The sequence below is a fragment of the Labeo rohita genome, unplaced genomic scaffold (genome assembly GCF_022985175.1).
Source record: "Labeo rohita strain BAU-BD-2019 unplaced genomic scaffold, IGBB_LRoh.1.0 scaffold_347, whole genome shotgun sequence".
NCBI lineage: Eukaryota > Metazoa > Chordata > Actinopteri > Cypriniformes > Cyprinidae > Labeo > Labeo rohita.
Window position 1 is genome coordinate 7,122 of NW_026129265.1, and position 10,941 is coordinate 18,062.

The window sequence follows — 10,941 nt, forward strand, 5'->3', positions numbered from 1 at the left end:
AAGAAGCAAAAGAAGTGGTTAAAAGCAACGATATTAACTTAATTGTTCATTTAAGTAAGAATGAAAGTATTATTAAGAAAAAAATGAAGGAAAAGTGGCAAAAACAATGTGATAAGGAGAAAAAAGGTTGATGGTTTTATAGTATTCAAAAGTAAGTGGGAGAGATGTGAACTGCAGGGAAAAACAGGAAATAATTATATCAAGGATGAGATTTGGACACACAAGATTAAATAGTACACTTTATAAAATGGATATACATGATACGGGAAGGTGTGAGTTTTTTGGTCAAGAACAAACCGTGGAACATGTTATAATGTACTGTAAAAATATGAGACTGAAAGAAGCATGCTAATGCAAAATTTCGAAAAAAAATAAAAATGCACTTTATACCGAGATATATTTCGAGAACTCGAGAAATGAATGTTATAGTTTTATTTTTTAGTTCCTTAAATCAACTAACTAAATATATATATGGGAAGGGAATAAATCACTTTGATCCACACTCCATACCAGTTGGTGGCGGAAATATACCATTTTGTTTTTGTTAACCGCCAATAAAATTTCAAGAAGAAGACGACTTCCACTGCTGAGAAGTTCGGAGATGTGTATAAGGTCGATAAAGTTTCCTGCGGGTTGTTTATAAAAAAAACTCGCCATCATGTAGGCAACTTACGCTTCAGTAAGACGGGTTTGCAAACTGTTTTTATTTGTCATTAGGTGGTCATCGAGTCCTTATATAGTCTCATTATATGGCAGAATCCGACACGGTGCTTGGATTTAATAGGCCTAAGTTTCGTTTTGTTTTACTTTCATTTCAGCGCAGCATTTTATTCGATACAATCTGCGTTAGTTTTCAGCATAAATGTGATGAAGAAGATGCTTGCTCTTTTGGTAGGATGTTTCTACCTATTTCGAATGCATGGTAAGACGTTTGTTACAGTCTTTTACAATCACCGGGTAAAACTGCGAACGTGAACTAGTTTCATGTTGTAGTATTAGTTTGCAAAACTAGCATCTTATCATAGTGTATACAAACAGAAACGAAACGGCAACCTGTCAAAATAAAAGTACAGTTTAACATGTAACAGAAATATATGTCTTGTATTACTTTTGTGCAGTAAAATCTAGGTCTTTTATATTCTGCCAAATTTAAATGAAACAATTAAATTATAAAAAATAAATATTACTACAAGATTAACCACTTAACTGTAGAAAAAAATACTACAATTAGTATTATTATTAATTTTTTAAGAAAAATCAGAAAAATTTTAAATTCTTTTTTTTTAAATGAAACAATTGTAAAAAAGGGAAATACTACTACAAGCTATATTACACTTAATTGTAGAAAAAATGTTGGTGTTTTACGTAGTTTAGGTTTTAGGATATTATATTTCATAGTTTCTGATGGTGCGTAAATAAATAGGGTAGTTAATTACAGATCATATATGGATTTCCATTATTTAATAGAAAGGCCACAGAAATTTAAAGGGGACATATTATTTTCTGTTACAGTAGTAAATGCATATTTATAGCTTTAGTCATCAAGTTATATTTAGAAAAAAAAAAGTTAGCCTATTTAATTTCGGTAGCCTACAGGGAGAAAGTTGGACCTTCGACTGGCATCAAAAGATAGACTATAAATTACGTTAAATATTAACGTATTAACATGTCTGTCTTAATGAAAGAAGACAGCTATATCTATAAATCTATATATCTATATAGGCTATATCTAAAGTTTGCCATAACAGAAACATGAATCCCCATAATTTTCACACCACTGACTTTTTTCACATTTTTCTTTCACAATTTTCACATTCTGGCAAACTGTATAAACTGAATTATACATGCAGACACTCAGATGATGAGTTTTAAATGGCTAATTAGTTATTCAGAGAATACATTTTATTTTTAAATATATATTAAAATAATATATAATAATAATAATAATAATAATAATAATAATAATTACCAAGGTCCAGGCCTGATTTTACTACAAAGGCACTTTGGGGTTTTCTAGGACAAATTGAACAAATTAACAATTCTGTTTAGGTTGTGACAACTTCATACTGAAATTTGCAGCCATAAGTACACATACTATTTATGATCTGCTGTATAAAAATCACACGCATACACATTTTCACATCACTTTACATGTTGTATATTTTTGTCCTACTACCCTAGATATTATTTATAATTAACTGTTCACTTCTTCTTCAGGTGTGTCTAGTGATGATACAGACAAAGTGTCAGTGCTGGAGGGAGATTCAGTCATTCTACACACTGATGTTGACAGAAAACAAGAAGACAGAATTACATGGTATTTTAATAACATCCGTATAGCTCAAATCAACGGAGATCAGAGTAAGATTTGTACAGATGTTCAGTGTCCTCAGAGATTCAGAGACAAACTGAATCTGACAGACAGATCTCTTATGATCATAAACATCAACACCTCAGATGCTGGAGTTTATAAACTACAGATCGCCAGCCGTAACATCGAAAAGACCTTTAGTATTACTGTCCGTGGTGAGTCATTTAGTGTTTTAAAGATTACAGTGTTACAAGGTTATGTATGTTAAAATCACATTAATGTGTTTATTATAGCAGTGACTTTTGTGTGCATCTGTATTTATATATAAATTATTTAGATCACATGCTGCTTTAAAATCATTTGCTGTTGAATTGAAATTGTAGAATTAATTCATTTGACATGACTAATAAGTACAATACGATTGCAAACCAGAATTTATTTTGGCGAGCTGTTAGTTTTAGTTCATAATTCAGATGTTGGTTTGTGTTCCAGATGTTTCTGCTGCTGAACGAGATCAAATGAACAGAAAGTCAGTGAAGGAGGGAGAATCTGTCACTTTAAATCCTGGTGTAATAAAAACAAATGATTTGATCACATGGTATTTTAATGACACTCGTATTGCTGAAATCAAGGCTGTAAATACCAGTACAAATGTTCATTCTGTTGCTGATGAGACATTCAGAGATGGACTAAAGCTGAATCATCAGACTGGATCTCTGATCATCACAAACACCAGAACCACAGACTCTGGACTCTATAAACTACAGATCAGCAGCAGCAGATTCAGCATCATTAGGAGTATCAATGTTACTGTCACTGGTCAGTATCATTTAGTCATTAACCTGAATGACTAATTTCCCATGAAAATTTAGAATGCAGTTTACTATTTTTATTTAAAATGCATTAACTATGTGAATATTAGTTTATTATCAGCCACTCTTAAATAATATGAGAGTTCTCATCTTTTTCAGAATTAGCAAGAGAACATTTTTGTGCTCTTGTTCTTGTTCTTCTTCTGTTTGCTGTTGCTGCTGCTGCAATTACCAAGTGCCAGAAAGGGAAATAAATAGTGAGTATTACTTACAGATGGTTTAACAAGATTGAAATTAAGAGATTTATTGTGTGAAAATAGTTTTAAAGTTTTGTTTTTTTTTTTTTTTTTTTAACTAATGTGTGTTTAACACAATGCAGTGCAGTGAGGTAAGATAAAGGGGAAAAATACTTATGTCAAACTATTGAATGTAGTGTAAAATGTTACAAAAGCTCTGCATTTCAGATACATGTCTATCAAAGAATCATGAAAAAATGCACACACAAGTTTTTATCATTTCATAATAAATATTTCTTGAGCAGCAAATCAGCATATTACAATGGTTTCTGAAGGATCATGTGACACTGAAGACTGGAGTAATGATGATGAAAATTCAGTTTTGCATCACAGGAACATAATTATTATATTTTACAATATATTCACATAGAAAACCATTGTTTTAAATTGTAATAATATTTCACAAGTTCTATTGTATTTTAGGTCAAAAAATAAAAACATTCTGAAGTATTTTGCGTTTGTTTAACTGGAACATTAATCCTGTTTGTTTCTTTTACACTCTGTGAATCTGTTTTCACAGGCTTCCTAATCAGACTGACACATTTTTGGAGAAGCCTCCTAAGCAGACTGATGCTGCCAGTGAGATGTCAGTGTAACATACTTTTTTTTTTTTTTCTCCAAAGGAAACATTGGAGGATTCCTATTCACAGACACAGTGTCATAAGATTTCAGTAGAGATTTTAGTAGTTGGTACTAATAATAGTGTTTTACCTTGGCATCTTGACGACACTACCTACACACTACTTGCATGACACTGCAGCATTACTTTAAACCAGGGGTGGCCAAACTTGGTCCTGGAGGGCCGGTGTCCTGCAGAGTTTAACTCCAACTTGCCTCAAAACACCTGCCAGAACGTTTCTAGTATGCCTAGCTGGTTTAGGTGTATCTAATTGGAGTTAGAGCTAAACTCGTCTGGGCCGAGTTTGGGCACCCCTGCTTTAAAGTGAAGTTTACAGCAGAAATCCTTGAGAACTGAAATATTTCACTGTCCACATTGTGTTTTTATTTATTTGCTAAACAAAGCTTTGTGGTTAAAGGCAGAATGTTCGAATCCTGCAGCAGTAATCCATGAAGTGTCACCATTAGATTCTGAAACTCAGGAACTGAACCATGAAATGCCTGACATTAGTGCTGGATATATGTATTTACATCATAATACTGTAAAAAAAAAATTCCTGTAGAAATTACAGTAAGTTACTGGCAATTTTTTTTTTTTTTTTTTTTTACTATATTTTACTTGTAAAATGTACAGTAATTTGATGGTCTTTTCTCCAGTAATATATTGCAATACAAGAAAAAAATAAAAATAAAAACAAGCAACGACCACTGTGTAACTTTTAATGTTTTTAATTTTTTAATTGTTACCCTTGCAATAACATTAAAAAATTCAGATTCAATTAAGACTGAAACAAAACATTATTACAAACTATATATATTACAGCACATACCATTTTAACACTTACAGCTAGAAAATTCTTAATTTCTTCTAAGCACAAAATGATATGATAACAGTGAACAGCAATGACAGTGAAGCTTCAAGTAAAACTCAAACTTTTGTTACACATAAGAAGCATTTTTCAAAACTTTTACACATCTCATTTGAAGATTTAAGTGAATCACTGCCCACTCACTATACCACTGTGTAAGGAGGACTTCTGGGATTTCCTAAATTGAACTTTCAACTTTTTCAAACATTGTTTTTCCCAAACCTGCAGTAACATTAATACGTAAATATTGGAATATTACAGCAATTTAAAAAAAAAACTTCTCAAGCATGTTTGAAATTCTGTTTACCACGTTTGATGTACTGTACGTATTTGGATGATCAGTGTTTGTATGTGAATAAAAGCCCATGGATTAATCATACAAATTAATTCCATTTCTTTATGCACTTTTTGAACTGGAATATTTTGGTTGTGTGTACTTTCAGTGGACAGACAAAAATACTGTTATGAATTCATTAGAAGAATAAACAGAATAGAACACCAGTTCAGTTCAACTCAAATTGTCAGTTATTGTTACTGCATGCCAAGGAGACAACACCCAAAAATTTTAATTCTCTCAACATTTTACTCACCTTCATGTCATCCCAAATATACTTTCTTTCAGAGACCTGTTTATGTTCACACAGTGAAACTTCCTACAAAAAAAAAGGAAAGAAAAGAAGATATGTTTTGCACAGAAAGTTCTCCTCAATCTAAAACAAGTAACGTTATCAGCTACAAAGCCCTCTACGTCGACGTACACTGTAAAGTGTGACTGCATGTTGTGAAAAGACAGCATTATTATTATTATTGTTTTTAAAAATACACTGACCTTAAATGAATTGCAGAACACGGGTAATGATTCATGTTTTAGCTGGTTTAAAGACTAAATTTTATATAGCTGTGTATACAGTAACAAACAAAAAAGCACTTTTCTATTTTCTTTAATACATTTTTCCTTTTTAATCTGTTATTCTGTTTTCTTTGTCTGTCTCTTTCAGTATAATTTATAAATAGCATGTTAGCCATGCTTTGTTTGTCCAGTGTGATTTGTATCATGTAATTTTGTTTTGTTAGTGGGTTTGTAGAATATAATCGCCAAGATAATGATCACCTTTACTTGAATACCTTCACAGTCAATATTTGCCTTTTTTTTTTTTTTTTTTTTTTGTCTGTTTTTCATTATTTGGCTATTTATAGACTATTGTTTTGTCTGTATGGAAATTGAAATTTCTTTCTTAAATGCAATTAAAAACATTTAAATTGCTCATATAAATTTTTTTTTTTTTTTTTACATTCTGAAGCATAATTTTTCCTTTCTGATTCATTAGTGTTTACCTTTAGCATTTTAGCAAGATTGAATAATCTGATATTTTTGGATGTGTACCATGGTCTTTAGACGTACATGGTATGTAGACTTTGCAGACTAAGTGCTATTGAGTTGACTTTGACAGCATCCGCCACTTTATTTTAACCTCACGTTTTTCTCAACACACAGCAGATCATATTAAGATCATGTTAGGTATTACATCATATTTAAGCTAGCCCACTAATGCAGCTACTTTTTCCTGAAGGGATGATTTCAGCTTTTCTGTTTATTTCTGCGGATGAGCTTGTTGAATAATGATGAATCACTAATGTGAAATTTGTTTTTCTGTTGCTAAAACGTAAAACGTATTTTTGTCAAACATGAAAGGTTTTATTATTATTAGGCCTTTTATAGTTCACCCTATTAATCAAAGGTAAAGCTATTATTGTTTTAGATGTAAAGTATTACTTTTTACACTAGATGGCATCACAGGATATTTGGACACTTCAACCAGCACCACCCAGAGTCAACAAATGACATACCCAAAATGAAAATGACCCTTGACATGACCCTTGACCACTTTGGTCTACTGCATATTAGCTGACACTTGAAAAATTCATGAACAGCTTAAGAGAGGCTCAGGATTTTTTTTTTTTTTTTTTGATGTTTTTAATGTAAACCTTGTTAGCTACTCAGACTGTGCATTAATTATTAATATTTAGATGAAGATAAAGTACAGTATAAAAAGGTAGTAAGAAGTATTACAAATGCAATTTCCCTCTGGCAGTACAGTGTGGGTTAAGGGGCTACTGAAACAATTTTACTACGGAGTGATCAGTGACATGACATTATCAGTCATTACCTGTTGATGACGACAGACCTGGACAGACTCATAAAGGTAATCTACTGGACGCAGCCATTGTAGCGGCTTATGTTCTATGTTTATGTCATACAAGGAACATTTACAGCCAAATGTCGTTTAATTTACATTTAACCAATTCAAACACAAATTTTACAATTTAAACAATATTCTGTTTTCAGTAGGATTTACTAGATATAAATCCACACCACAATGTTAAATATTTATTTTCTCGACGTATCAGAAGTATGTATTTTCATATTTTACAGCAATATTGATTAACTTTTTGAGATTTCCTTTTTTGTTTTTTTTGTTTGTTTGTTTTGTTTTTGTTTTTGTCAGACATCACCATTGAAATACTGATAAGTTTAAACACTTTTGTGTAAAGCAGAAGTCAAAGCTGTGAGCATCGTAAGGGCAGGAAAGCACAAACATCCAGCAGCAAATGCTCATGCAGAAGCTGTCTATCCACAAGTCAGGTCAAACCATATTTCTGTACAGATGTAAATAAAATAATAGTGGGACCACAACATTAGACAAGTATTTTGCATCTGTGTTTGTATGTACATACATAGTATGCTCATTTTTGAAGTGAAGTTATGTGACGTGTCCAAGTATGGTAACCTGTGCTTTGCATTTATGCCATCCAAGTGCACACACCCATGAGCAGTCATTTTTGTTGCAACGCCTGCAGTCCACAACCTTAAGGTTACAAGTCTGACTGTATAAACATTAGGCCACAACTGCCCTCATGCCAACTTGTAGAATCAAACATTAAAAATTTCCAGTGCTATATAAATCAGATAATATTTTAAAAGTTATTGAGTTATTGAAGACCATTTCATTAATCCATCTCTAAGCTCTTTAAACAACATCACAATCCTGCAGGGTTGCCAGGTTTTCACAACAAAATCTACCCAACTGCTACTCAAAACTAGCACAAAACCAGCCCAGTCACGTTGGGCCCTGCATTTAAGGGTCTAAATATCACATTATTAGGGTTGCTGTTGCTATGACATGAAAAACTTGCAGGCGCGAATGTTAAAGTAGCCTATTTCCGCGGGATTCCCGTGGACTTGTCAACACCAGCTAGATGTGATTTCCTCTTGGTTGAATCTGGTACTTAGAAAGGTACTTAAGGTTGGGCTATCTTCTCATTGTGATAGTTCCATACTGTACGTGGTCCTCCTCTTTGACTTTCTGTAAATGCATAAGAAAAAAATATTATAAAAAAGTGAAAACTTCATCCTGAAAATGGACTGAGACTCAATGTGATTAGCATTGTTATTTAGGAAAAAAAAAAATCCTTCCTAAGGGCAAACTAACATCGTAGGTGATTCTCAGCTGCTTTTGCGCCAACACATTTGACAGTGGTTGTTTAACACGCGTGCTCGTTTGCATTTTAGCAGCCATCCCTCGACTTACAGCAGCGCATGCTCAGAGATGCGTTTATCCAGGAGCGATGCAGATTTTGATAAGTGATTATAATTTCTTAAATCAAACACCGGTCTAATACGATTTTTTTGTTTCTGTATTGAATGCAACATTAAATCTTAATAAATAAATACTGATGACATATCTAATTAGACAATGCACCGGACTACATTTGCAGAATATTTAATAAAGGTCAGTTAATAAAGGTAAAGGTACAGTTTATTTTACCACGGTATTTATTTCTGGCGCTGTGCGCAGCTTGCGTCGAATAGACGGGTGTGAAAAACATGAAGATACTGAATTTAGCATAGAACGTGCGAAACGACTGAGGTTTGGTGAACAACAAGCAGAATTCAAAATTTGAATTCAAGCTGCCTCACGTGGCTGTGAACTATTGCTTATCATAGCGTCCAACCATAGCCTTACCGGTAGCGTCGGCTGAGCGGAATATTGTGATATTAAAGACATTGTGGCAAACCTTTTGTACAGTGAGTAGGAGATTTGTTGGAGATTTATTAGAGTTTCTGTTGTGTTTGAGTTTTTGTGTGGTTATCAAAGTGAGGCTTGTGCTTATTTGTGGGCGGCTACGTGACAAGTGTGTGTTGGTTCTGCAGTAACTTTGCTTACGACAGTACTGGCAACATTCTCTTATTTTGTCATAACATACTTGATAAAATTATAATAATATTATATAAAATATCATATTAAACATAGCATTAATGATATTACATTAAAATTGTATTTAGCATGCTAGCGTTCCATTATGCTAGCTAGTAGTTATCTGTAGTTAGCTAACAGTGTAAGTTTAACAAAATATTGTCTTTTAGTCTTGTTGAACAAACTATTGTTTAATGTTTCTTAAATCTTTTTAATGACTAATGTATTCCACTTCATATCACTTGCTAAATTGTAATCTGTGATGTGAAACATGAACGTAACATGATCTGAATTCTTTTAGTAGAACACTGTAATGGATTTTGAAGGTCAAAAATGCATAATTTTATGGTGACTTCCTGCTTTGAAAACTAAACAATTTCAATTCAACGTAAAATTATCTTTGTGATATTGTGCTGTTGTGTGTGTGTGTGATGTGATAATCATTATACAAAACACCCAGCACACACACAGATCTATATCTGATGTGCTTAAATGATACAGTGAGATAAAATATATATTATCTTACCAATTTATGTGTGTTTCTTTTGTAGAATGTTGGCTCAGCATAAGTGATCTCTTCTTCAGCAGTCTCAGCTGTTTGAACAATAAAACACATTTAACCAAAAAAACTTTCTTTACTCAATCTGTTTCTTTACCATATGTTTTATCAAAACTATCAAAGTTTAAGCATTAATGCACACAATTAAGTAAATGTTTAAAGCTGCAATTAAAAAAAAAAAAAAAAGAAAAGTCAAATTTAGTTTGACGTTATAACACACAAACACGTTGGGTTTCCAAGTTTTCGGGGGACATTCCGTAGACGTAATTATTTTTATACTGTACAAACTGTATGTTCCATCCCCTAACCCTACCCCTCACACAGAACTTTCTGCATGATTTAGAGTTGCATTCCTGTGTTTGTATTTATGGTGTTTTCACTCTAAACCCGGTTAAGTTGAATTTACTTAAAAAACTTAAGGAAACTGGTTGCCCTAAAAAATTTAAGTAACGTTTACTGGAAAACTTTAAGTAATCATTACTTCAATATAAGAGTCAATTTAACAACCATTTTAAGTTGAATTTACTTAATGCTTTTAATTTATCTAATTACTCACTGACTCCCAGAGTGCATTGCGACATGAATAAATTATGCAGTTGCTTTGTTTTACTGTTGTTGTTTGTATTTGCCAATTTCATTTGCTGTCTTGTGTCAGTAGTAGCACAACAAAAAACAAACAAAAAAGCTCATAAAATGGTTATTGATACAGTTAATAAAAATAAATAAAATTGAGTTGTTACCATTGTTGTGATTCACATGCTGAATGTTGAAGTCTGTGTGTGACTCATGCACATTACCCCAAATATTAAAAGATTGTATCAACACAGGTAAAAGCTTCTTAAGGGTGTTTATAAAAAAAAAAAAAAAAAAAACAAGAAAATTGTAAAAGATCATTAATCAACATGAAAAATACACAACCTAATGATTTAATTAGAATATAGGTCACCTTCTAAAAGCAACCTACTTATTACTTTTCTTTCTTCAAAATCAAAGTACTCTGATTTCATGTTGCATTGCTGCAACAATAGAAAGAAAATTATAGTAATACAAACAAAGTTCCAAATGCCCAACCAAAAGTAACACTATTCACTATAATGGTGAGTATTAAAAAAAAATAAATAAATAAATAAAAATCAGGAAAATCAACGTTAATTTATGAAGTCAGCTTATGTGATGTTCTCTCAAATATTTCAGTTGTATTGAAAATTCAACATTCAAGA

At 32.2% G+C, this 10,941-nt stretch overlaps 1 protein-coding gene across 2 annotated transcripts; it reads left to right on the forward strand.

Annotated features, from left to right (window-relative positions):
* Positions 1 to 577: 577 nt before the first annotated feature.
* Positions 578 to 5,265, forward strand: LOC127160423 (uncharacterized). Of its 2 annotated transcripts, none has more exons than XM_051103063.1 (5): positions 578 to 922; positions 2,218 to 2,526; positions 2,804 to 3,130; positions 3,283 to 3,380; positions 3,940 to 5,265. In XM_051103063.1, the coding sequence occupies exons 1-4, from the start codon at positions 868 to 870 to the stop codon at positions 3,375 to 3,377; spliced, it is 786 nt and encodes a 261-aa protein (XP_050959020.1). In that variant the 5' UTR covers positions 578 to 867; the 3' UTR covers positions 3,378 to 3,380; positions 3,940 to 5,265. The 2 variants fall into 2 exon arrangements, with proteins under 2 accessions (XP_050959020.1, XP_050959019.1); XM_051103062.1 differs by having other exon boundaries at positions 578 to 891.
* The last annotated feature ends 5,676 nt before the right edge of the window (positions 5,266 to 10,941 follow it).

What these genes read in the sequence shown, in the direction of transcription:
- LOC127160423 (XM_051103062.1), top strand. Translation starts at nt 750, where the DNA reads ATGGCAGAATCCGACACGGTGCTTGGATTTAATAGGCCTAAGTTTCGT. An exon ending in AGAAGATGCTTGCTCTTTTG is followed by an intron (nt 892 to 2,217) that starts GTAGGATGTTTC and finishes CTTCTTCTTCAG; the next exon opens with GTGTGTCTAGTGATGATACA. An exon ending in TATCAATGTTACTGTCACTG is followed by an intron (nt 3,131 to 3,282) that starts GTCAGTATCATT and finishes CATCTTTTTCAG; the next exon opens with AATTAGCAAGAGAACATTTT.